The sequence below is a fragment of the Phasianus colchicus genome, chromosome 3 (assembly GCF_987193195.1).
Source record: "Phasianus colchicus chromosome 3, bPhaCol1.hap1.1, whole genome shotgun sequence".
NCBI lineage: Eukaryota > Metazoa > Chordata > Aves > Galliformes > Phasianidae > Phasianus > Phasianus colchicus.
In genome coordinates, this window is record NC_143438.1 from 54057242 (window position 1) to 54084716 (window position 27475).

At 38.2% G+C, this 27475-nt stretch overlaps 1 protein-coding gene and 1 non-coding gene across 4 annotated transcripts in view; both read left to right on the forward strand.

Annotated features, from left to right (window-relative positions):
• The first annotated feature begins 2154 nt into the window (after positions 1–2154).
• On the forward strand, positions 2155–2227 carry TRNAA-AGC (transfer RNA alanine (anticodon AGC)). The gene has a single exon. It is a non-coding gene; the product is annotated as a tRNA-Ala (tRNA).
• A 3045-nt stretch (positions 2228–5272) lies between these two features.
• The window catches only part of UBE2V2 (ubiquitin conjugating enzyme E2 V2), a 29384-nt gene continuing 7181 nt past the window's right edge, over positions 5273–27475 (forward strand). The window contains exons 1-4 of one of the 3 annotated variants that reach the window (XM_031612763.2): positions 5315–5393; positions 20205–20335; positions 23803–23948; positions 26962–27087. In XM_031612763.2, coding sequence (XP_031468623.1) covers positions 23904–23948; positions 26962–27087 — 171 coding nt within the window. In that variant the 5' untranslated portion in view covers positions 5315–5393; positions 20205–20335; positions 23803–23903. Of the gene's footprint in view, positions 5394–5416; positions 6172–20204; positions 20336–23802; positions 23949–26961; positions 27088–27475 lie in introns of those variants that run through there. The other 2 variants (XM_031612762.2, XM_031612764.2) reach the window with 2 other exon arrangements.

A 27475-nucleotide genomic window follows, 5' to 3' on the forward strand; every position in this document is an offset into this window, starting at 1 on the left:
AAAAAACACATGCCTCACCTCCAAACTGTGATTTGATATCACAGTTGCAGCTGCCAGTGAAAAGCTTTCCCAGGTGAAAAATACAGATGTATTATGTAGCTTTCCTCTTAACTATCCAAATGCTCCACTTCTTTCACTGCAGTCTGATTTGACCATTTTGTGCAGCCAATAATGCCTTCTAAGGGCCTGCCCAAGCTTTGTATTCACAATATTGATTAATTATTTTAATTAACTTTCAGAAGGAAAGAGGACTTTTTGAGATACAGAAAGCTGTTATGTTTCCCCCCTAGCGTTCTTAGTTCAGAAAATGAGGAGAATCTTCCATGCATGTTGTAGCAGCTGCCATAGAAGAATTAATTATTTATAAGGCAGAGCTATCTCTTCCCTTCACAACTGCATCCCTTTGATGCTAGTTTTAATCCTAAAGCATTCTACAAACTATCAAAGAATGACACACAAGCATTCACTCCCCAGAGCCTATATTTAACTCTGGATGGACTAATACAGCTTATATTTACAGCTATAAATATATATATACAGCTTATATTTCAGCTATAAATCCACAACAGCCTTATTTCTGATTCCTGCTGTCACTTGCTCATGATGTTAGAGGTTGACAACTTAGTACATCTTTACTAAATATCATTATTCATACTTTCTTGTGGTCAGCACAACTAGAAAATCCATTGAAAATCAACATTACAGCTTTTCAAGCACCAAGTTAGTACTGCTGCACTGCTTAAAGAGAATAGGTTCAATTATTCCTGCTTTGTGTTGCCACTTGTCAAAAAATCCAGCTCCAGAAACAGCTAAGTGCATATGTATGATAGCTCCAAGCCATCCATTATGTAAATGCAATGTACATAAACCAGCCCTTTCAGCATCATCAGCATCTAGTAGGACAACATGAAAACCAGCTAGGCCAGATAGAAATCAGCCAGCTGGCAATCTGACTTCCATTCACACTCCAATTGCATTTCCCCTTAGCCTTAGACCTGGCAGGTGAGTAACACTTTATGTTCTGTTGTCATATTCTTATGGAGTGAGAAATATGTCTTAACTTTGTAAAAAGTCATTGCCCACTGTAATGCTAACACAGGACAAGAGCAATCTTCTTTCCTTTGCAAGTGAAACAGTATAAGTTCAAGCAACAGGATATCACCTTGTGGTGATTATGTGCTATGTAATTTAGACATACGTGCAACAATACATAGGGCAAGTGTGCAAATGCACACTACCATGCCAAACAAGGGAATGTTTATAAATTTTTCTCACCCTGCAGAGAAATGTAGTCTCAATTCTATTGTCGAGTGCACCATTTTATGTACAGAAACGAGCGTAACTTTCAAAAAGATACTCAGGAGATTTCTGCTATTGCAAAAAATAAGGAGGTATATAGTAATAAGGTGCTTTTGGGACAGTAATGAATAGTAAATGAGAATTATTAAGAGTTTAGTTTCATTTGACCGTGTCACCCCAGAGAAGCCAGACCTTTCAAAAGGATTCTGGAGGAGGGGAAAGGAAGGTGTCAAGTGTGGGGCAAAACCAGATTTTTTCTCTGTTTGAAAATGTGGATTTATTTCGTAAGCTGTGGCAGCCTGTTAGCAAAAGGAAGAGCTCTGGGAATACGAAAATACCATCCCTCAGTCTGCTCACTTATTTTTCCTTACTTTGTGAGTTAAAAATAAATATGTAAATATAAACCATGAATATAAAAATGTTTCCATCAGGCATTTAGTATTTATCACTCATTAAACATTTTCTGAACCAGGCTTTTTGTGTGTATGCCTTGAAAACTGGAAAGACCTTGGGCTTCCTTGTTGAATTTGGAACATTTTTTCAATAAAGTTTGTTATCGTTGTTGTTTTTTAATAATGCATTTGATTCCTTTTACATAGGTTGCTCTGTCAGAGACCATCATATGTGAAAACAGCTGAATAACAAAGGCTTGTGTTACGAAAGAGATGAATTATTCTGGCAGTATACATGCTGAATGACGTATCACATGATTCCAGCTGCGTGTTGCAGTTGGTTGTTGGTAGGTAGAAGGAATGACTCAGCAAGAAACAATGAATTTATAATCAGAAGTGGTTGTATTGCAGTTATCAGTAACTCTACAGTATGTAAGTCTAGTTCAGAATTTTTTTTTCAGGTGGGGAATTAGCTCAAATGGTAGAGCGCTCGCTTAGCATGCGAGAGGTAGCGGGATCGATGCCCGCATTCTCCAGTGTTTGTTTTCACTGCTTATTCATTGTGAAAAAAAAGCAGTGAAAATGTTTCCTATTTGTGCCATTATACGAGAAAAAATAAATGTGAAAAACTTGGGTGAACTGCAAACTGTTCATATGTTGCTGTCAGTATTTTGTTTTTTGCTTTTCCTAATGATGTGGCTTTCTTTTGTATATTCATATAATCCTGATATGAAATAACAAAACACTGACATTTTAATACAGTGGTAAACAACATGAACGAATTACAGAGAAAAATAAATTAGGGATTTTTAATGTCCCTTGATAACTTGGTTCATGATTTCATTATGTATTTGATGACTGAATTAATTATTAAATTTATTTTTTATATTACAGTTTAGTGTATGAAACAAAGTTGGTATCTGTGCTGTGAGGAATACTTTTTTTTGTTGTTGTTGTGTAAGCTATTCATTAGAAAGAATGAGCTACAGTCTTCCATATGTTGTTTCTCTTAGCAAGATAATGTCCTTTCCTTTTGAAGCTTCACATCTGTGCAATATCATGGACATTTTCTCTGTAAATAATGCTGCACATCTTATGTCATTTTGAGATATTTTTAATTCTGATGTGATTTTCTGACTCGCTGATTCAGCTTTTTCACTGCTTGTACTCCAAGCATGAGGCAGTGTGAGGAACCAGAGCAAAACTTTCCTGTAAATATAGATAATTTGTGCAATCAGAATCTTGGGAGGATGCACACTGAAATGAATGAAAATAAGGAAACAAAATTATGAATTGGGTTTCAGTTTAAGGAAGGGGGAAATACTGTGCTATGTGGATGTTCAGGAGACAAGAGAAGAAAGAACTTAACTTCTCCATGGATGGAATAGAAACAGAATTTGCTTATTTGTCTTATATTCTCTACATAGTGGAGTGAAAAGACACATTGTAACTTTAAAACTGCTAGATCATTGTAGTTCAAATGAGGTTCACCGGAGAGAAAAGAGTTATGATCTTCTGAGCCCAGGTAATGATTTACATGTACATTTGCTTGGAATAAGATTCTGTAGTAGTTTTCTATATGATTATTATTGCTTCTGAGTTTGCTGTGTTCCCATGATTGTGTAATACCTGATGCTTCCTCTGCTTTTAAAAAGGATGAATAATATTGCTCTTCTCAGCTAATCAGATGCAACTTGTGCAACAATGAAATGAGAAAATTTGGTGAGGCAGGTGCAGTTTGCAGTCACTTGTAGAATGCTGGTATTTAACTGTAAATTCTTCAGACTAATTACTGCTCATTATATTTATGTGCAGTTCCCTATAATGGAGCTTTGGTGTCTGTTGGAGCTTATAAAAGCACTGCAATATGACTAGAAGTAACAGCTTTTTCTTAGCCCGTGTGGTGTTTTATGTCTTTATTTTTTAGATATAGTGTCTTTTGAAGAGCATGCTGGACAGAGAAGGTTAAGAGTCCTAGCTCCCCAAAGCACTACTCATAGGAGTATTTGCACTTTCTGCATCAGTAGTTTTATTTATATATTCTGTATAAAGAAATGAGGGAATTGAGCTTTGTTTGATTTGTGTTTTATTGCCATTCATGCAGATTTATATCCTCTATAATATCTCACTTAAAGTTACACAAGTTAATCATTCATTTAGTTAAAAATAACGTTTGCAGTAGACTCGCTCTAAGATACAGTTATCATATGTCTGTGTTTGCTGCAGACTGAGAAAAGGGGAAATATTATTCTTTATTTGTCTTCTCCCCAGACCTTGTTCCAAATATTACTTAAACAGTCATCCCTGGGGATGGGATGGAGCCTGGAGGACCATTACTCTGGCAATTCTGGAGACTATTTTTAGAGCAAGAGAGCTGACTGTAGAAGCTGCGTGCAAAAATATACACAGTATAAATAAGTTTATTTCACAACGTGATTGTAGTACAATTAATTTTCTGAGTTGAGCACCAGGTCTAAGTTTTCTTATAAGATATGTTATGTGGTGTTTAACTATGAAGTTCATAAAAGGCTTTTGTTCTATCGGTTACCATTAGCCATCAATCAAGTTCTAAGCACAGAATCATAGAATCGTTTGAGTTGGAAGGGACCCTTAAAGGCCATCTAGTACAACTCCCCTGCAATGAACAGAGATATCTGCAGGTAGATCAGGTTGCTAAGTTTAGTTCAGTCTGATCTTGAATGTCTCCAAGAATGGGGCTAGTGTTCAGGCTTTTTTTTTTTTTTTTAATTCTGCAAAAGTAAAATAATACATTTTATCCCAGTAAACTTACGTCAACATTCAAAGAGTGAAACAGGACAGCTGTTAGAGTCACTCAGCATAAAGGTGCATTTCTCTACTGGCAAACTTATGCCATTTCTTCCTCCTGTGACCTGTTTTTTCTTTACTTCCTGCGGTTGCAATTAGCATTGAAATAATTTGTTGCCAGTAACCATGTGTCCTACATCAAGTCAGCAGGTGTAGATGGACAGTGGAGTCCTGTGTGTGCTTCCAGAGTTACTGAGAGCAAGTTGCTTTGGGTTGGAAGGCTTGCTGCCCTATTAGCATCGTGTCTAAGAAGACACACAGGTGTATTATTGACTATTAGCATAGGATCACCTGAAAAAGTAAATCCTTCAGAAAAACAAATGGGCTGAGTCTTGATCGGAAAGATAAGGAGAAGGACAGTTCACACTGTATTTTCTTCCATTCCAGGCCATGGTATTTTGTAGTGATGTTATAATAAAGGAGAAAAATCTTCAACTAGTGTGACTTTGTGTGTGTGTGTGTGTTCATATTGTTTGCTGTCCTTGGAAAGCTCACTTCTAATTCTGTCACCGTAAGCACTGAAAGCGCTGCTCATTCCCGTTAGAGAAACCTGGTCAGAATTAGCAGCTTTGTAAAAAGAAGTAGAAATCAACAGAAGAACTGACAGCTCGAGCAGATGCAACGTTTTGTATACGCGCAGACAGCAGCCTCGATGTTTCTTCTTGGCTCCCTCTATGCCCACCACAACCCGCTGCCGCAGCAGCCCCGCACCGCCACGCCTCTCACCCCGCCCCCTATATTTGCCCACTCTCCCGCCCCTCGGAGCAGACGGCTGCTGTGCCGGAAGTGACGTAGTGCGTCTGCCGGAAGTGACGCGCGTGGCGTGCAGGCCCGGCCCGGCGCGGGGGGGTTTGGACAAGATGGCTGGCTCCACAGGTCTGTGAGGGGGCTCGGCGGGCCTGGGGCTGCTGCGGGGAGCTGGGTGTTGTGCACGGGGGTGGGGACTCCCCATGAGGGCCGGACGGATCTCCTTTCTCGGGGACGGGGCGAGCTGTCAGTGACGGGAGCGAGTGGAGCGGGGTGGAGGTCTCTTCCGATGGGGAGAAAGGGAAGCGGCAGCACCGCCGGGCTGTGCTCGGCCCCGGGGACGGTCCCTCCCCTCTGTAGGGCTGTGACGCCGCCGTGAGAGCCTGACCTGGGGCGTCAGCGGGGAGAGAAAGTACCCTGATTCTGGGAATCGGTATGGTGGGGTGGAGAAGACTGTGCTAAGAGGCAGGAAGGGGTGGATGTGTGTGCGTGTAGAGAATGGAGGGGATGTTGCCAAGCCTGGTAAAAAAAAAATAATAATAATAATAAAATGCTGCAGGATAGGGGCTTGTAGCAAGGATCTGTGCTGCTGCACCATCTGCTGTGTACAGCAGTTGCGGTATAGCATCTTTCCAAAGTGAAGGTGGTGTCTTTTTGCTCTTTCTGCAAGAGGACAGAGGTCCGGCCTGTGCTGTGCATTGGAGGAAAAGTACTGCAGTTGATTGGTGACTGCAGTGTGCTGGGGATAAGGAGTGAAGCATCTTGTTCTCTGCCATTGGGCAGCTAGTTTATCGTGTGGGCAAATGGAAAGGCAAAGAGCTGTGAGGTGTAACTTGGGAACACGAGAGAATGAATCCTGTATCAGTAATCAGTATAGAATCTGTTGAGTGGAATGCCATGGTAGCAGGTAGTAAATTAGTAGGCAAGAATATTTCTTCAAGTCATGAATGGAAAAATTTAAGAAGCATAGGTATATCATCTCAGTTTTGTTTCATGAAGGACTTGAAAAATAAAATCTTTTTCTGCTGTAAAAAGCAGAGAGTTACAGGGCCTCTTTCATTCTTTTCTCACTCCTGAGAGCTTATAAGAAGTAAATGGGATTGGCAGAGCTCAGGACAGAGGAATAAATTGACCTCAGTGCTCACTCTTGGGTGCACATCGGCCAGGTTGATTCATTTCTGTTCCCAATCCACTGGCTCATCAAAGGATTGAGACTATAACAAAGCAGAACAACAAAAAAAAAAAACAAAAAAAAACCCCACCTTTTATTTTGGTACTTTACTGTTGATCCTGCAAACAGTGTGTTTTTTATGGTAAGAGAACATTCTCTCTACTTGGTAATGTGACTTTGGAGAGGTGGGATGCATAGAGTCCAATTTGGAAAGATTACAACAAATAGGACATAGAGCCGCTCTTGCAAGTCCAAAGAGCAATCCAAAAAAGAAATATTATTATTGCCTATGTTAGGCTGAGCTGGAATAGATATGTTAGAGATCAGTATTTACTCAGCTACGGATTATTGCATTTTATTTTTTTAAACTGAATTAGCATAATATCTGATGTCAAAGTTTTAAAAAAAATTATTAATCGTTTTACTATGAAATAACTTCCAAAGACCTCTGCTTGTGCCTGGACTCTGACATGGGATTTCCTGATATGCACAGGAAATACAGTTGTTTTAGGACATGTGCTTTGAGTGTTGGTATTGTGTGTATCAGTACATTCAGTCAGGCTATTGTAGAGTATCTGTTACTAAAAATTTTTATATCAAAAAAAGCAGTATTCTTCCTATAGTGTATTTGACTACATAAAAAGCAGTAATCTTTAAACAAAATTCCCATGGTTTTACCGTTATAAGTATCCTTTATAATCTTTCATGTGATATATCTTAAGAGCTTCTATATACTTTGTATAGTGCAACTGAATAGTGCAGTGGTTTTTGTCTCAGAAATACAGCCACACATAAAGTTCCCCAAAAGTGGAAAATATACAGAATTATACATTCATCTGTCCCAAACAACAAAGTCATTTTAGTAAAACAAAGCAAACCCTCTTTAACAGAACTGCTAGGAATATTTAGTCATAATTCTGGAGGAAAATGCATATTGCAGTGGGGAAAATGCTTTTGGCTTTTTATTTACATATGCACAGATTGGAGATAGGATTTTTTTTGTTGTTGTTGTGCTTTCCCTGTAGTAGGCAGAAATTTTAAGATTTCACACAGGCCAGCTCTTAGCAGGAAGCTATGTTAAGCTCATTTATGGAAGAAAGGAGGGAGTGATTTATTATAAACATGAGATTTACCTCTACCTGTGTGAATTTCATCTGCTCTTGCTGTAATGTTCAGCTTCATCCTTATTTATTTCAGAAAAATGAATGTTTTGGTTGTGTGAAATCCAGTAATGAAATTGTAACACCAAGGAAAATCAACAAAACTTACTAAGCTCAACTGTCTCAGTTTTATTCCAGAAATTCCTTTAATGAGATCGCTAATTCTTTGAACAATCATTTAAAAAATAATAAGAAGAATGCCTTTTAAGAACAAATAACCTAATTTGAAAGTAGTTTTTCTTTAGTGTGTGCTGAAGAAAATGTGTATGTTAGACATTTCGCAGCTACACAGTGCTTACTTGCTTTTAGAAATCATCTATATTAACTAACTTTACGTGTAAATATTTAATGTCTTAGTGGCTGACATTCCTAAGATAATTTTGATTAATCCTGCAATATGCCAGCTGCTGCCTGTAGCTGGACCTGAGTTGTTTGTGTGGGTGCTGCTGGGGAAATGGGGAAGAACAAATCAATTTTTTTTTCCAAAAAGAAGAACAACTGTTGTTGATATGATGTACCAGTTCCAAGTGGTTTAGCTGGAGATTCATTTTGTGATGTTTTGAAAACATAGAGCACAAGATGTGACTGAACATAGCTTCAGATTAAAAAAAAGAAAAAAAATTTAGCAAAGCGTGCCATTTGAAATCTCATGTGTAACTCTAGAAAAAGAAACTGGTCAGCGACATAATTTGAAGGAGTTAATTCAGGAGTTAATTTTTGCACTTCAAGACAAGATCAAGACTATAGTGTCTAAAACTGGATTGCTGAAGTCTTCCATCTCCTTGCTCTTTGACTGAGGATATGAAGTAGCTTGTATTAGAATAGGGCTAAATCAGTGAAAACTCCCTTTGGTTTCCTGAAATGTCTTAGATTAAAAATTAAAAAAAAAAGTGTATATAGAATCAGCTGATCTACGGTCAGAAATTATAGGTGAGTTTCACAATTTTTTTTCTTACATGTAGGCACAAACAACCTCTTTGCAAAGAGTGCTAAATGGCTTCAAAGAAGCACAGCTAGATCCTGAAGAAATGTTGTTTCTATAAAATCCACACTTCTCATTTCTACTCACTTAATAGTCTGATCTTTAAAGATGAATTGGCTACTTTGTGTGACTGGTGTTTCATGTGTGAGGAGAATTTTCTTTCTGAATTTATATATGATTGATTCTGATTAGAAATGACACCGTGCTCAATGTCAGGGCCTTGTTTTCTTAAGTTTGGTGTTTACTTCTATCTAAACTTTTAGATCTCGTTAAAGCAAGTCTAAGTGTATGTGAGTACAGCTGTAAGGAAGCTGATGCTGAAAATGAAGGGCTGGAAATGGTCTGACTCCCCAGGCTGTGAAGCAAGGACTGGCAATAGCTTTCCTGGTGGTTTGTGTGTGGTTTTTTTGTTCTGTTTGTAAAGCTATTTTCCCTAAAAGTCTTCCACTGAAGATGATTCTATAATGTGGGGTAATTTCTCAGCACTTTCCTTTATATTTTTTACAATTCTTCTCTGGTCAAGATCAAATTGATGTCTGCCTGTTCTGTGCTTAGTAGGATAGAGATTAGTGACCTATCATACCTTGTTTGGAGGCTGCTAGATATTGTGAGCCCTTTAAAGGAATAATAAATTAATTTATTCATTAGTGGGATGTTGAAATAATGTTTTGAAGACTTTTTTTTTTTTTTTTCACATGAGAAATGGTACAATTTAAGCTTTGTATCTAGAAAACTTTATATTAAACTTGACCTGGCTGGGTTTCTACTTTCCTTTGAACTATTTGGGTACCTATTTCCTTCCTCTTCCTTATGGGAGAAATAGTTCTCCTAATACGTTTTACCTTCAAGGCTTTATTACTTCTCCTCCTTTTCTGTATTATACCTCTGTGACATTATTAATCACTTACCCTCGGTTTATTCAAGAAGCCAGTTAATAGCAGTTCAGAGTTTTACACTACTTATAAACGTTTGTTCTTGCATTTACAATGTAGCTGTGTAAAGCAGAGAACTCTTGAAGCTGTAAGTAATCAGAGAAAACAAAAGGAATAGAATGCTGTGTTCTGTGTGGCAGCACTCTGGGGGGTGTTTTTCCATCCTGTCCTATGCACAAGGAAACTGGAATTGTTCTGCCTGCTTTAAAGCGTCGTGGCAAGCCGCAAATTAATTCGCATGTGTTTCAGCTGGATTGAAAAGTATCTTGCTTACAAACGGCTTCTGAACTATATATAGACCATCAGTACTTTCTGACTGTGACATACATAGGCAGGACACTCGGTATCTTCTCAGAACTTTGCCCTTACCATATTCCTCTCTTTGTTGCTGGTATTTCACAGTTTGGTCTTTAAATGTAAGCTCCAACATACATCCACAGTGGCTATGTAAGGATATGCTGAGAGGCTAAGCGCCTTCCTTAAAGCATTACAAAGCAGGCCACTTATTTTAAAATTTGTTTGAAATTCAAGGGTGTTATCAAACTTAGTATGGAAGCCCATTACTTAAATTGTTGCATTCAATTCCAGATAATACTAGTCTGGATGAAGAGGCAAGACGCCTTTTCAGGAATAGCTGTCTTTCGGTGTTTGGAGACAGATTGGCTATATTATAAATTTAAGGCTTCTCCCATGAGAAGGCTTCTAATGTGTGGGAACAGAATTGCCAAACCTTATGAGTAATCAGTGGAGTTGAGGTACATATACACGTTCATTACTTTGTGTGTTTTGCCTTTCTGAAGATTTTTCCTAAAGCAACATAAGTACGTGCTGTGAAACTGTTCAACTGTTGACAGACTCTTCCTCCTCTCTCTCTCTCCATCTACTGTTGCGTGCGTTTTCCTAGACAATAGCTTGTTCTTCATCCTGACCAAAACTTGATCTCAAGTAGCCAATCAGCTTCAGCTCTCATGTCCCATAGGTTTTGTTGCCTTGCTGTCTCAGCTAGCTGGTGGGAACCTCAGCATGGGTTGTGTAAAGACAAGATGCTGCTAGAGAAGGCATTCATAACCATTTTAAGCTATTCTCAGAAGGGTTTTGCTATATACTGCTCTGTCCAAAAGAATGTTTTTCTTTGTTTGACATTTGAAAGGCACTAATGAGATGTAATACAAACAATATTTTGAATAAAATCAGTACATCGCTACAAAAGCTTAGGATTGTCAAGCTGTCAGGCTGGTTCTGAATTAGATGAGCTTTCACTTTACAACCTTTTCAAGTAGGTCTGGTGCCTTGAGTACGTGACTGAAGATCGCTTGCAGTTAGCATTTGGAAACAAATGGAACCTTCAATGGAAACCTAAAACCTCAGAGCTCCATTAATCCTTTATTTCAGAAGAATCAGTAGCTTCAACTGTATTAGGGAGGAAAAAAATCAGGAAAATAGCTTCTAACACTTAGGCTCAATAACTGCTTAAAAAAAATCACCTCCTTTCATTGCATATGTGGCTGTTCTTAACTGGGTAGCTAAGTGAATTTGAAATGTGCTTGAGTAAATAATAAACATTTTTTGCAGTTTATATAAAAACAGTGTGCTTTATTGAGTACAGTCTTAGTGAAGTGTCCAGTATTACTCATCTTACTTAGAACTTTTTTTCAAGGTAAAAACTGTATGCATTTTCTCCCTAAAATTGAGCATATTGTTACGAAAATATGAAGTAATTTGAACCTTTCAAACCTTGTGTGTAGAAAATGGCAGACTGAAACACGATTATCACAAAGTTAAAATAGGAAAAGAATTTGGTGACAGTTCTTGCTACTAAATATGTGGTGAATGGAACGTTTGCTGATTCTATCCTTAGGTGTACAACTGACAAAATAATCCCCGATCAGACTGTTTTCCATAGATAAAAGATCTTTATGTTTTGTGCTCTGAGTGCTGAGTCATGTTGCAAAGGACCTTTATGCAGGTCTTAGAAAAAGTGTTTCCTAATCAATGACTTATAACCCGTTTTAGACAGCTTTACAGCTTTGCTAAACTAAATCCTTGCTGCTGCTCTTGTTATCTGGGTCACACATTGTATTCCTGCTATTAAAGCAGACCCTGTGAAAGTCATTTCATGGTAAGAGATTTTGGCCTCTGCTGGGTTCTTCTAGTCTGCAACGATTTTTATGCCATCTTTCCTTGAAAAGATAGCTGTGAAAGTATGTATTTGAAATCCTTTTTCCCCTCTGCCAACACAAGCTTAGCTTTAAGATGAAAGTTTGAAAAATTGAGCCTATTTGCTGTTGTAACTCTAATTTAGTCTTTTGTTCCTTTCTATTGCTTAACGTTATTTGTACTTATTTGTACTTATTTGTACTAAGGAGAGGTGTTTTTTAATTAATTTATTTATTTTTTGAACTTCTGAGGAGAGAAATGGGGAACATTTCTTTGATAAAATCTTCATCCCACAGACTAAATAATTAGGAATTAATATTGCTGGTGGGTTTTAAAGGGATGGGTATTGTTTTAAACGCTTTCTAGCCTCCTGTTGTAGGTTGTTTGGTACAAAATTGGAATAGCAATAAAATCCTTAATTTGATAAGCATCACAGTGTCTCATTTTTTATAATCTTACCACGTCATCTGCTAAGACCTGTGGGACCCTGCACATAGCAGGGGGTTTGAAACTAGATGATCATTATGGTCCTTTTCAACTCAGGGCATTCTATGATTCTATGATAATCAAATCATTGCATTTCATTCAATAGTTGCCTCTCCAGAGTTAATTTTTAAATCCTAAGTGACCTATGGTTTTCCATCTTTGTCCAAAACACACCTGACTGTGGCAATAGGTGAGCTCCTGTAGCGATGTAACTGTTTCATTCTGGTATGGTTTTGTTATAGTTAGGCACGAGTGGACATGCAGTGTTGGATGCAACAAAGCTGTGAGTTCACAGTGGTGTTGTTTAGCAAAGAAAGCTTGTATTTAGATATCTTCTAAATTGATAGATTTATACCACTGATGTTGATGCAAATTTGTAAAATAGATGAGTGTTAAGCAGTTTACATCAGTTTCTACGTAGGACTGCAATCTAGTCAAGTGTATTCTAATTTTCTATTGTTGTAATAATTTTTTTGTTTTGAGATATTTTAATCACTTAAAACCTGTGGTGTGAGAGCTTCTCGAGGTTTGGGGTTGTTTATTTATGTGCCAAAGAGCTTGTTTGTGCCCAGTTTTGTAGTCTGAAGGCAAATGTATCTGAAGTGGAGCAATCCTCTTCATCAGAGTGTTTTCGTGGACAGTATTAGCAATTGCATGCCAGCAACTGTATTCATGGTGGTCATAGCTGTGTAAAAATATGAAGATAGGCTGAAACAAACTCTTAACTGCTGCTACAACCTTGCTAACAAAAGTTGAGTTGTGTTAGAGTTTCTCTCAGATCTGGACTATATTCTGAGTGTGAGTGTATCTAGTCTTACCTATCTGTGTGTTCCTGCTTGCTGATATACACGTGATGGCTCTTAGCCTTGCACAACTTCAAGAAATTCAGGGCATGGCTGCTACATAAAAAGATCAGGACACTGAAGTTCATTCTGAAATTAGACCCCAAGGAAATGGGGAATAGAGGTTTCATTGAGTGAACCCTGGTAAAGTGAAATGATGCAGAATGGGAAAACTTACTGGGATTACTGAGAAATGACTTCTCACCAGATGCTGGTCAGAGGTGAAGCTGCTGTGATGAATCAGGCAGCTAATGGCTGCCTTGCCTCTCTCTTGCCTGCAGCTCTTCTGAGAAAGGTGAGTAAGGAGAAGGGGGTGGCTGGGAGGAGTAGAGAACTGGAGAAGTCAATAAAAACTAAACAGGTAATATTTTCCTGGTGGATGCTGACCGTCACAGTAAGAGTCCTGACCTTGAAGCTGCCTTGAGTAAGTTATCAGGTGAATTATTGAACAGAATTGGTAGAACTCGAAATTATCAGTAGATAGCTCACTCACTTCTGGTTACCTAAGAGGCAGGCTAAGAGAAAAGGAGAGGACACCTGAGGTGAAGATGCTTTGGTAATGGAGATGTGTGCTCTGCTAGTGATTTCTCATACTTCAAACCGTAATCAATAAAACCTAAAATTGTCCGGACTTTTTGTTACATATTTACACATTTGTAATGCTCACTATGCTGGAGAAGTCAGGTCCAAGGCCTCATCATTCTTACTGTGAAACCAGTAGTAACTGAAACATACTGAATAAATGGGTGCTGTTTCTGTAGTTCCAGTGTGTTGAGGTTAATCAGATATGTTTATGAAGTCCCAAATACTAATGTAAAACTTATTTCCTTCCCTCTTAACTCCCATGTTAAATAAACTTCGTCATTGTTCATGTATTGAAAACTTTGTTATGATTTTTCTGATGTCTAAATACACTTCCTACTGCTTTTTTAATGGAATATAAATTGGGTCCTGGTAAAGTGAACTGATGTTACCACCTCTCCTTTCTTGTGAGGCTGTCCATCATTGTTCTTGGTGTATACTATATTCTGGATTTTTATGAGTGCAGCTGGGAAAATGCATGTAAAAGGTAAATAAGAGGTTGGATTCTGACAGATGCGAGGTGGGCTCAGCCTTGGAAGTAGGAGCGAATGGCTGTACTTCTGACTGTACTTCTGTTTGCAGCCTTCTCTCTCTTAGCAGTCTGCCTGCCCCATAACAAGCAAATATAAAGTAAGTTCTGTTTTACTTTGAAGACCTGTTTTGCTGCATGTTGCAACTGAGTCCAAAGCATGAGCTGGACTTCAGTGGTGTTCAATGCCAATTTTAACACAGTCCAACTAGAATCACTACCAAAACAAAAAAAACCACAAATAGGTGAACATACCTACTTGGTTCTGTTTAGAATTTATCATTTTTTATCATTACTGTTAGCAGATAACTAATGATCTTAATGTTATGAAACTGAAAGGGAAAAAATCTGCTTTTATACATCTATCATCAGTGAAATGACTCTTTATTTCTGAACACCAGGCTTTGTGCATCACATGAAAGATATAAATACCCCTGTGCCCTTCTAGGCCCTGTGCCTGCAGCCTAGATGTGAGTGCTTTGTTGCAGTAAGTGGCTGAGGCTTCTGTTGTACAAACATCATTTCTCATTACCTGCCTTCTTACTGTTAACTTCCCAGAGAATGACTACACCTAGGTTAAAATTTAAAAGAAGTTCTTGTGTGACTAACTTTAGTTCTGTGTCTATTAAGTCACCAACAATGTAAAATTTCATACAATAGAATCATAGGATTCTTAGAGTTGGAAGGAACCTTTGAAAGCCATCCGGTCCAACTCCCCTGCAGTGAAGATAGATGGCCGCAGCTCCTCAGATTGCCCAGGGCCTGGTTCAGCCTTGCTTTGAAAGCCTTCAGGGATAGGGCATCCACCATAAATTTGGACAAACTGTGCTGGTGCCTCATCACCCTCACTGTTAAAGGCTTTTCCTTGTATCTAACCCAAATCTTCCCTCTTTGAGCTTTGAAGCCATTTCCCCATGTTCTGCCACCACAGACCCTGTTAAAGAGTCTGTCCCCTTCTTTCCTGTAGCACCCCTTTAGATACTAAAAGGCTGCTCTCAGGTCACCTCAGAGGCTTCTCTTCTCCATTGAAGTAAATTAATAAAAAGCACTACCAATGTAATTCTGAAGGTAAATATTGCTTTAGATAGCTTTATCCAAAGCATAGGTTTTGAGATGAAGGTTTATAGCTTTCACTCTGCTTTGTTTATTGGCTCCTTCTGGGAAGTGTTGTTTGCTAAGTGAAGTGTTTTCATAGAAGGAAAAACTAAGCAAAACAATTGATGAAATGCGTGCTAAAGCTTACTTTTCAAAAACTGAGCAATTTCAGTGTAGTTCCTTTTGTACCTCCTCCTTGAAATTTCCCAGCCTAAATGTTTTCAAGTTTTTACAGATTTTAATTATTATAAAAGGCAAAAGAAGTTAACCAGCTACAGAGTTCCTATGGAGTGGAATGCATCATTGTATTTTTGTATGTCTTTAATCTGTCCTGTAAAGAAAATGAATTGTTCATACGTCAGTTGTGCTGGGTACGGGCAATTTCTGTAGCTGATGCTTGTAAGATAGCCCTTTTCTATTGTTTAACATTGTAACATGACTGGCTCTAACTTAGGAAAAGCATTCACTACATCAAACAGATGGGCATTTGCTCTATACATGTCAGTGTACATCGTTGTAGAGAGTAGTACTTGAGCAGTACAAATTTACCTGCTACATTTCTCTTCATATTAACTTCAAAAAATCAATCTTTCTTGTTTGCTGCTTTAAGTCTGCATGTTTCTAAATGCTTTCCATGGGTAATCTTAGCTGTATTAGTCTTGATGAGTGGCAGATCTGAGTGCCTGTCATTTATAGCTTAGCCCCTTGCAGACAGTGGTGATGAGATGCTGATAAATTGGTCTGTTACAGTGCATCCTTGAGACTTTAGCAAGGTGGAGAAGAAGCAGTCAGGACTGCTGCTGTTTTGAGGGGTTACCTGTGACTCATTTTGGAGGCATGGAGTGCTTAATAGCTCTCTGTTTTCTGTTGATTATTGTTGTTGCTGTTGTTTATACTGTGACTTCAATAATTCCTTTTGTCATGTCATTGACAGGAAGGCAGCTGTTTGCTTTTATATGATAAAATCAGTGATGGCTGGATTCTCGTTGTGGAAAATATACTTCACGCATACGTGCCAAAATGACTTAGTAGCTTATTCACCATCCTGATCAATCTGTATTGTCCATGCTGTTGCTAAATGCTTTCATTTCACCATTTAAACTCAGAACTGTTAATGCAGGATGTTCTGTTGCATGAATTTTGTTGGAGATACACGAGCGAAAGGAAAACAGAGAAAAATAGCATATGGTAAATGCCTCTTTATGTACAGTGTTGGTATATGGGATTTTGAGTTGGTTGTGTTAGTTCCCAGACAGTTCCAGAGCAGCAACTGAAGGCTGTCATAGCTACTGGAAAGCAAAGTACTGCTTTTCATCGAGGTTGGATATTTGCTTTGAGCAATAATCGTGTTCGTTACCTGGCTGTTGGAATCAGAGCTTCTGTTACATGTGTAGTTATATTCCTAATTAAAAAAAAAAAAAAAGTTCACTATGGAATTGCTGAGTTCCACTGAGAGTGGTAGCAGTGCCTACCTTAATTAATATGCATCTTATACTTTTGGGTTTTGGAGCCAGATTACTGTGATTGACTTCTGATAATAATTACAATGTAATTAACTTAAGCTTGGAAATACTTCTTGATATTAGATTCCTAGTAGCAAGTCAGCCACTTTTCCCTGTGTATCCACTGAATATTTTACTTCGCACAAGAGTGTGATAACAGGCAAACAAGAATATAGATCATGTTGGTTTTTTTAATTTTTTTTTTTTTTCCAGAGAAGAGTATGTCCTACAAAATTTGTTTGCACAAGGCTGTGTTTTACAGCCAGAGTAGAAGGTTAGCACTTCACATACACACAGGCTTCTTTCCCCTCTTTTCTTATTTGTACATCACCCATTTCAGGGCCAAACCCTTGCAACCCAACGGTTTGGTTGTTGCAATTCTTTTTAACTTAATTTTTTTTTCAGTACGATATTTCAGCTTTCATCTGTGTTCTCTTCTGAGTAAGACTTCTTATGAATCACTCAGGTTGAAAGGTACATGAAAGGTACCTGTTGTTTTCTCTGTGTTTCTCTTCATAATTTCTTATTTTTTCTCTGTGCCTCAGGAGAAATTATAATACAGGTTAAGATTTGCAAAGCTGACATCTATCCCGTCTCCTGGGATGTCAAATAACTATTTTTTTGCCGTCCCGAAGCTGTTAAATGGAATTTGAGTGTTTTTTTTTATTTTTATTTTTTTATTACTAAGTTCTACATGTTCTGTAATTTTTGTTAGCTGGAAGTCAGTGGGCTGAAGATAACCCATACATTCAAAATCGTTTATGCTGCAGTTTTCCTGACGTGGCTGCATCATTTGAAAAGAATAACATCCCAAACAGTATCCTGGCTGTGCTAATGTATAATTACTGATTTTCAGTGTAATAGACAATCTCACACATAAGGCTCTGTGTCAGCCTATAAAAAATTAAGCTCATGGTTCCACTCTATGGGGCCAAGGAGAAGAGGGGAGTGCACATCATCACCCTCCTGTCTGTTGCACAGCTGGTCCCAAGAAATGTGCAGGGAATTTGGGCTCCCAGGTGCAATTGCATATTCTGGGTTTTATTTTTCAGTTTTGTGCATTCTGTTTTGTTAAGTTAGTTCCTTAATCTAGGGTGTGTTGTCTTCAGTTTTTAAAATCACTTCTCTTTGGTGTGAGACAGTAGAGATGCATAATTTACCTTCAGCTGCAGATAGAGGCAAATAACAGACAGCTGCTCAGTGACATCCAGAAAATACTTACTCTTGTAAGAATCCAAGGAATTAAGCAATATAATTGAAATTTCACAGGAAGCGCTGAAGGATTTCATATTTCACGGTTTTAAAACAAAATGCTCAATTAAAGCAGCTTAAATGCATTTTTAAAGCAATTAAAAATATGTTTCTATGGACATGGTTGTATCAACACAGCCCACTTACATTTAAACTGATTTATATGGCCACAGAAGGAGTCTGTCAGCATGAGTTATTAAAAAATGTGATTTAATGTAACCAGTCATGTAACCAGTGCTGTCAAACTTGACTGAAGTGCAGTTTCGTGTCTTTTTTTAATGCTTATTAATCTACACCAGTAGGTGATCTGGCATTAGCAGCTGTGAAACTGTGTCTTGACATAGTAGCAGCAACACGTTTTTCCAGCCTTTCCTCTTTTATTGCAGGAGTAAAAGTTACTGGTCCTGCTAAAGGGTGCTGAGGATTCCTTTTCTTTTTTCTGACTTTTTTTTTCCAGATTGTTTAGCTTTTGGTTGGAGCATAAATGCAAGTTTGTTTGTTTTTTTCCCTAATTTGTCCTTTGTTTCTTTCTTTCACCAATTACAAAAGTAACTCATGTATGAAAGTAGACTTTCCTTAATATTTATGCCGGTCACTCCAAAAGTAATTCCTCCTATTTATTTCCATGGAAACTACAACACATGCAAAGTGCTCAATAACACTGTTTGACCGAGCAAATTCTCAGCTACAAAACACTATTTTTCAGTGCGGTCACCTGCATTAGCTGTGCATTTTCATTCTTTATAAACAGGAGCCTGCATGCCATGCTCATAAAAAATCTTCATGTCTGTCTGGAACATGGCTTGTCTTTCACATCATTGTCACCACTGCTGAAATGCACCACCCACCACATCACTGTGCCAACATCCACTGTTTGGTCTCCATAAACATTCAGCAAGTGTTGATGAGTGTCAGTAGGTGCCATTTTTTCCTCATGGAGGAATTCAGTTCCATACTTTTGCTCTGTACGCATTTCCATCAGACTCCACTCTATCAGACTACTCCTCTGCTGCCATCTGTCACATCGCAACAAAATGTAATGGGATATTGGCAGGAAGGTTCAACCTCTACTGTTGTACTGCCAACATCATAAAATCGGAGGCATTACTTTTGTGGCAGTCCTTGTCTTTACTAGTTCTGCTTCTTGTTCTTTTCTCATTGTTCTAAGGTACTTAACTTCATTGTTAGTTCCACGGATTTCCAATAGGCATCAGCTACTGTAGTCCAGTTTTGTGATTAAACTATTGGTATGTATGACCATGAGTGTTATTGAGCGTTTGTGTGTTTTGTTTGTTTGTTTTTAAGTTAAGTGTTTCCTTCAGCTCTGTGGAAACTTGGTAAATGCAGCTTGACAGTTCATGTGTACAGTTTTGGAGGGTCAGGATGTACTTGTCAGTAAAATCTGCAGCGAGTTAAGCTTTGAAGATGAACTGGAAAGCAGGTGGGGGAGGTTGCTTTTGTTTCATTTGTAATCGTGATTAAGCCAGCTGTGTTTTCAGATACGAATAGCTGTGCTGCCCCTAGCCATTAAACATTCATGATTGGGTTATTGCCCAGCTCTGCCTCTCTGGTATCAATTGATGAATCAGAGCATTTCTTTGGAAATGTGGGCAAGGGGTTGTTTTCCGATTCTTAAATACGAGATTGCATAAGAAAAAAGATTTTCTGCACTTCCTATGATATAAATGATATAAAGGAATAAAATTTGTCTGTGGATGTGAACCAGGTACCTTAAATACAGAAGTGTTCTTTCTAAAACAAATCCAGTATTTCATGTAAAAAATCATTTCTTGTATCTCCAACTCAAATGCTGTAGAATTGAATAACATTTTGAAAGGAAGCAAATCTTTGCTCTTGTTTCAATTAACTTGTAACATCTTTTTCTAGGAGGTTTTTAAATAATTTGCAATCTCAGTTTTTGTACATTTATTATTTACTTATTTAACTGCAGAGCAGTGTTTGCTGCCTGCTTGTAGCACTGATGGGAGGTTGGTGTGGGGAGCCTGTCACTTGCTGTGGGTAGTGGGGAGAACCAGTGAGCACAGATGACTGAGTGGAGAAAAAGATGCAATAAACACGACAGTCCCAAGGGGTTTTCTAGAAACCTGTCATTTCCTGTGGTCTTGTATGTGAAGCTCGATTTGCCAGTCTGCTCATCCCTGCACCCATGGCTTTGCAAAGGAAGGCACCTGTTATTTTCCTTCCTGAGTCAATTCAGTTGATTAACTGGGTGGATTTGGTTTTATTACAGGAAGAATAGCTTTTTGCTAAATGAGTGTGCCAGTGCAGCTAATTGAGGAGTCCAATCAGTGCAAGAGTGGGAGGGGGGACCTCTGCTGGCAGTGAGCAGCTGAGCTCAGCTGCATGGGAAGGCAACAGCAGGTGAGCAGAAAAAATATTAAGGCCCATTTGGTTAATTATATGCTCTTCTTCCAGAGATAATCTGCAACTCAGGAGTTTTGTGATCAGGGTGGGGCTTCTGAGAAATGGATTTAAGGCACTGGAGAAGCATATGATGATGATTGTAAGAAGTATAGTGATAAAGGGGAACGGCTGTTTACGAGGGTGGATAGTGATAGGACAAGGGGGAATGGTCATAAAATGAGACGGGAGGTTTAGTTTAGATATTAGGAGGAAGCTTTACACACAGAGGGTAGTGACGCATTGGAACAGGTTGCCCAAGGAGGTTGTGGATGCCCCATCCCTGGAGGCATTCAAGGCCAGGCTGGATGTGGCTCTGGGCAGCCTGGTCTGGTGGTTGGCAACCCTGCACATAGCAGGGGGGTTGAAACTAGATGGTCATTGTGGTCCTTTTCAACCCAGGCCGTTCTATGATTCTATGATAAAGATTGAAGAAGTGTAAGATAAATCAAGTATACAGTTTTGTTTGGGGAAAAAGGGTGTGTGGCACTAGGCTTTGCTTTGTGAGGCTCTGTGTGCCCATCAAAAACTCTTCATTCATAGAGTCATGCAATTCTTGAGAGTTGGAATGGATCTTTAAAGGTCATCTGGTCCTACTCCCCTGCAAATGAATGGGAACACCTGCAGATCAGGTTGCTCAGAGCCTGTTCCAGGTTGGCCATGGAAGTCATATGCTGCAAGACATTGATCTGTTGTAAGTTTGTCAGGTCAAGATGGGACCAAAGGAATGAACATATGAATTTCAGATGAGCTTTTTAAAAGGATCTCTACTGAAGAACAGAGAAATTATCTGCTCCTTGATTCCTATTGTGCTAATACTTTCAGGTAATTGTATGTGCTGTCTTACCTGGGAAAATAAGTTTCCAGAGTAGCTGAGCCGCATTACAGTGTAGTTCTACATCTGAATGTTTGCTGCTGCTTAACTGAGATCCTTGTGAGCTGGGTCATTTTGTCAAGCTTTCAGGAAACTAACCAAAATGTATAATTTTATGCTCAGTTAACAACCTAAAATAGCTCATTATGTAGCTTACAGGAGCAGTAATATCAAAGACAGAAGGAAAGTGAGGCCATACATGAGCGACTTAATTTCCTTATGCTGTCCTTATACTACACCTTATGCCTTTTCCTGGCAATGTGGAGAAATTGGATATTTGTATAACTTTTAGGAGATGCTTGCTAGCCCGTTTCGATGAAAAATGTCTAGAACATTTTCTAAGCACAATTTAAGAGGAACCATAGTTATGCAAGGGAAGCTATTTAGATAGTTGCTGAACGATGTGCTTATCTCTGCTGTTCTATGTAGGTATTAATTAAATAACATATACATTTTGGTCTTAATTTTTTGGACAGACCATTGGTGATGCAGAGTAGGGTAGTGTCAAACCTGAAATCTCAGTGACTAAACAGCATATGAAAACCAGTTTTCTTTCACTTTCATCTTTTTCAAGCTATATAGTATATACTTGTTAAGAACTTTGTGTACACTCAGTTTTTGTTAGTTCTATAATGTATCTTATTTTTTCAAGTGGAATCATAGAATGCCTTGAGTTGATGATCCTTGGGATCCCTTCCAAGTTCCAACCCCCCTGTCACAGGCAGGCCCACCAACCTCCAGGTGTAGTACTAGACCAGGCTGCTCAGGACCCCATCCAACCTGGCCTTGAATACCTCCAGGAATGGGGCATTCACAACCTCTCTGGGCAGCCTGTTCCAGCACTTCACCACTCTTTCTATAAAGAACTTCCCCTTGATCCAATCTAAACCTTCCCTCCTTCAATTTAAAACCATTTCCTCTTGTCCTGTGACTGTCTACCCTTGTAAAAATTGATTCCCCTCCTGTTTATAATCCCATTTTAAATACTGGAAGGCTGCAATGAAGTCACCTCGTGGCCTTCTCTTCTCCAAGCTGAACAAGCCCAGCTTCCTCAGCCTGTCTTCGTAGGGGAGGTGCTCCAGCCCCCTGATCAACTTTGTGGCCCTCCTCTGGACCCTCTCCAACAGCTCCACATCTTTCCTGCTTTGGGGGTCCCAGACCTGGACACAGTACTCCAGATGGGCCCTCACGAGGACAGAGTAGAAAGGGACAGTCACTTCCCTGTCCCTGCTGGCCACCCCTCTTCAGATGGAGCCCAGGATACCATTTGCTTTCCGAGCTGCAAGAGCACACTGCTGGCTCACGTTCAGTTTTTCATCCATCAGGACCCCTAGGTCCTTCTCTGCAGGGCTACTATCAAGAACTGCTCCTTCCAGTCTGTGTATATGCCTGGGATTCCTCCAGCTCAAGGGCAAAACCTTGCACTTTGCAATGTTGAACCTCATTAGGTTCACATGGGCCCACCTTTCGAGTTTGTTGGGGTCCCTCTGGATGGCAAAACAGGTTCTCTAGTGAAAAAAACAGGTACAAAACAGGTGCTCCAGTGGGAAAAAAGCAAAACAAAAAACGAAAAACATTGGAAACACTATAGCTAAAGTAGCTATTAGAAAATCTATAAGCTATAGGTAAAAATAAGGTTATTAATATTTATTGAAAGAAAACTGAAGTTGTAATAATTGCAATCTCATCACTGTGCATTTGAAAATAAAAGTATACTGTGAGGGCATGTGCAAGCACTAACATTCCTTGTTCCCTACTGTCATACTGAAATATAATTTTACTTTGAGATGTAAAGCAATTCCACTCATTTAATATCTATCAATATCTGTCTGTCCCCAGTTATCGTCTTTAAAATCCAGTAATTATAGTTCAGCTAAGTGAATATTACTTGGCTTTCTGTAGAGATAGTACATTTTTATTTTTTGCTGTCAATACATCATTAACTCTCTTCAGCAACTTAATCAGTGTTTTTATGCTTCTTATTCTTTTTCCTCTGTTAGTTGGGAATAATAATCACTGGGTTAAATGGAACTTGATTTCTAGCTTTTCAGTATCTGTTTCATTGATTATTATTTTTTTTAATCAAATAATTTGAAAATGTTTCAGTCTTTATTTTACAGTTTACATATTTTAATGTCATTTGTATTAAGTGTTGCGTTCTTTAATTATTTTTGCGAAGAATTTGCAATATTGATTTAATTTGAATTGCACTTGAGTAGAACCTGACCGACAAATAATTGATTTTGAAACGCTTTGGCTCTAAACAGTACTGTACTAGAGAAATAGGAGAATCTGAATTAAGCCAAGGCAAACTGAGCAGAAATCTATTTTCTCTTATATAGTTTGTCTTGCTAACATTTAAAAGTTACTGGCTTCTAGAGTAGTGGTTACTTGCTTCAGAAAAACTTAAGTGCTAAATAAATTCAGACAGGAAATATTCTTTATGCTTTGAAAATACACTGATTGCCAGTGCATGCCATATATAAGCAGTGAAGTCATTTATCTTTTTGTTGATGCGACCAGTATTAATTACATTCTTCCATTTTTTCTGTAGTTAAAGTACCTCGTAATTTTCGCTTGTTGGAAGAACTTGAAGAAGGGCAGAAAGGAGTAGGTGATGGTACAGTAAGCTGGGGCCTTGAAGATGATGAAGATATGACACTCACCAGGTGGACAGGCATGATTATTGGGCCACCAAGGGTAAGCGTGACAATAAAATTTTGCAAGCACTACAAAATGCCAACTGAAAAAGGTTACTCCCTGCATTGTAAGGGAATTAGTTAAAAGATGGTGTAAAATTCAATTAATGTTGTCGTTCTGAAATACTGTATGTTCACATTAAAGGTCATCACTTTCTGGCACGTTAGTGTTTTCAGTCTAGCCTCCAGTCTAGTACATGTTTCTGCAACTGTTTAAGCCAGTTGTGTTTTTACACTTTCTACTGAGTTAGAAATATACTTAGTCTGTATTTCCATCGCTACTGCCCATAAATGTACAGTGACAGTGCAGTAAACGGGGTAAATTTCTTTCCACTGTTTAATGTATATGCCCAATTATTTCAGTTCTGTAGCAGAGATTTATCAGATGGTCTTTTAGTATTGCGATTTATGCAGTCTTCTTGAATTGGTGTTAGTTACTGCTAATAGGATAAAGTATATAAATAATAATAGGAAAAAAAATCAAATCCTTCTGATCTTTTAACTTCTATGAAATATCATCCGTGCTGAAAGCCTGCAAGAGATGTAATCATCCCTCATGTCTGAGAATCAGCCTTACCCAATATGAATGGACACATCTTCACCTAACATGTAACTTTTGTGCAAGCTTTCTAATGAGTTAATATGATACAAAACTGTTTAAGTCTTTAAATGAGTTTACTTCCAGTAGCTCTAAATTAGCACATCTTTCACTGCTAACATGAGTATACTGTCTTGTGCCTTCTTTGGTGCTGGAGGGCTTATTGACTTATCCAAGACAAGAACTGAGATCAGAATTTGACCTCAGTGGAGATAATGAGTTCCAGAGTTACATTCAATGTAATTCAAGCTCCTTTTGGAAGTCAATTAGCTGTAACATGCAGCAGTCTGTTTAGAATATCTGCATAATTGTATGGAGCTCCTGAGACTTAGATACATTTGAGACAGGACCAATTTAAAATACAAACATAACACGGGTATGCCTGGATACTAGGTTTTGTGGAGTCACAGTATTCAAATCTGTTCAGAAGAAAATTTGTAATAGTTTCCAGAACTGTCCGGCTGGTTTCTGGTTTCACCTAAAGCAGATTCTTAACGCACCTTTGAAGGAAGTGGTTATTATGGAGGAGGCTAAAGGCTTTTACTAAAAACAGAACAAACCACTGGGATGCAGCTTAAATTCTAGTCAAATTAAATTGTTTATTTTTTTTCTTTTTGACTTTTTATGTAAGAGAGTGCAAGCAAGTAATATTCTGGACCATGTTAGAGACTTGCAATCTTGCTTAGAGTAGAAAGAATTTCAGTATGTGGAGACCGTGGATAGTAAAAGCCACCAGCTCTCAAACCAGGATGGTACCTCAATAAAAACAACTGCACATCCAGTTTTGGGGTTTGTAAAAGATGGGTGTTTTTGGAATTGGTTGAGTTAGGTAGACAGTGTGCAGCTTGGTTGAGCACGGGGGAAGTTGCTAATACTTCCCACAGCATGAAGTTCTTCATATACCAATCACTGGAGCTGTGCAAGGAGTTGCTTATCAGTGTTTTCTTGCTTGATTTGCAAGGTGAACCGACAAGGAAGGGGAAGGAGAAATTTGTTTTGAATGAAAGGAAACATTTTTCTGACCGTGGAAAAATGCTTTTGAGACTTCTGGGGAGCTGGTCATGGACTTTTAACTTACAGTTAAGTGTCAATTGGAAAAGCACAGCAAAATTGAGAAGCTGCCTGGATTGGAATAAGGGAATGTGAATGAGTGCCATTCTCAGGAATTTTCAGAGTTGTGAGCAGTGGATGTACATTTTGGCCTATTTCCACTATAGCTTACAGCATTCTTCTCTGAAATGTGGTAGCACATATATTATCTGTAGCAGGACAAGATTAGTTTTTTTGGATGTCCTGCTTGTAGCGGGCAGTAATAGAAGAAAATCTTTTTTTTTTTTTTAATAGAAAGGTATCCTGCTTTCTTTTGTTTCTTTCTGATCCAGTTATTGGTCTATCTGTAGCTTCTTGAAATTACAAGGCACAGTTAGGATCCTTCAGTGGCATGATTTCAATGCTGCCGTTTACTTGGACACAGAGTGAACTTTTGACAATTTGACATTGAAGTTGATTCTTCTACTTGAAGTGAGTGACAGCTGACTGATGCAGAACAGCTTGCAGATGGTACTTTTTGAAAGTTTGGAAGCATCTTTTTGCTGCAGGTTCACATTAGCAATAGGCGTTTTGTAGGAGCTGGGTTTATATTCCTTTTGGAGTGCAGGCATGTGCATCAGTGACCAGTAGAGATGCTGATGCTTTTTATCATGCATGTCCTACTTGACAAGAAAAAACAAGTTAGAATTGTATTTATTTCTGATTGGATTTTCTCAAGATATACATAGAAACAATATGAATGAACTGTTAACAAACTCTTCCACAGTCATTTTGGAGAGGTGTCTTCTGCAAAGATGCTGTCACCTAATTGCACTGCCTGAAATTAATAAGTGCTTTGGTAAACCAAGCTTTAAATGGCCATTTCTTGATTTTATTCCTCTCTGTAGTATTTACTTGCTTAAAAATTCTCAGCAATGGGAGTCTTAGATATTTTCTGGAGTGCTACTTACTTCTAGAGTATGTTTTTTTATGCATACTATTTTCATCTTCTTTTTTGTTTTGTTTTCTCACCTTTATCTTTCCCTATTCCCTTTTTGTTTTCTCTTCCCTCAGCTCCCTGCTGTGCCAAAAGTGCTTTGGCAATACAAATGGAGTAAATGTGAATTAAAAAAAAAATTATTCTGTTAAAAGCTTTTGTATGGTACTGTCAATAAATAGTATAATTTATAGAAATTCATCAGCTAATCAACGTAACCAAAACAGTGGGAGATCAGTTAGTAATCCAATACTATCAATGAGTACATAATAATAATAAATTTAATTATTTCGGATTTCTTTGTCTTTATTCCTCTTGCCTTTGCTTTTTGTTATTTTCTGAATATTCAGCTTTCAGCAAGATGCATTAGTCTGTCTTTTTGCTTTCTAGACAAACTATGAAAACAGAATATACAGTCTGAAAGTAGAGTGTGGACCTAAATATCCAGAAGCACCTCCTACAGTTAGATTTGTAACTAAAATTAATATGAATGGAATAAATAATTCCAATGGAATGGTAAGTTGAAATGGTAAGATCAACAATATTGTTAATTTGTACTATAAACTATTTATATCCCAGATGAAGATTATGCATGTTGGAAGGCGTTTTCCTATTAAAATTGTACAGTATGAAGTACTTGGTTTAAATGAAATTTTTGTTGCGTATTGCACATGTTTAAATCTTTAGGTGTTTACACTATTTTAGTGGCTCTCAGTGGCTTATCAGTGAGACAGGCATTATTTATAATACTGAAACTGTTGTTTTGCTGGAATAAAATTGAAAATTTTAATTTTGCATAGAAAAAAAATGTTTAAGCCATATAGTTTCCATGGATTGCTCTTATAAAAATGACATCAGATTCTAACCTAACAGGAATGCTGTACTAAAGACCATTCTTTCTTTA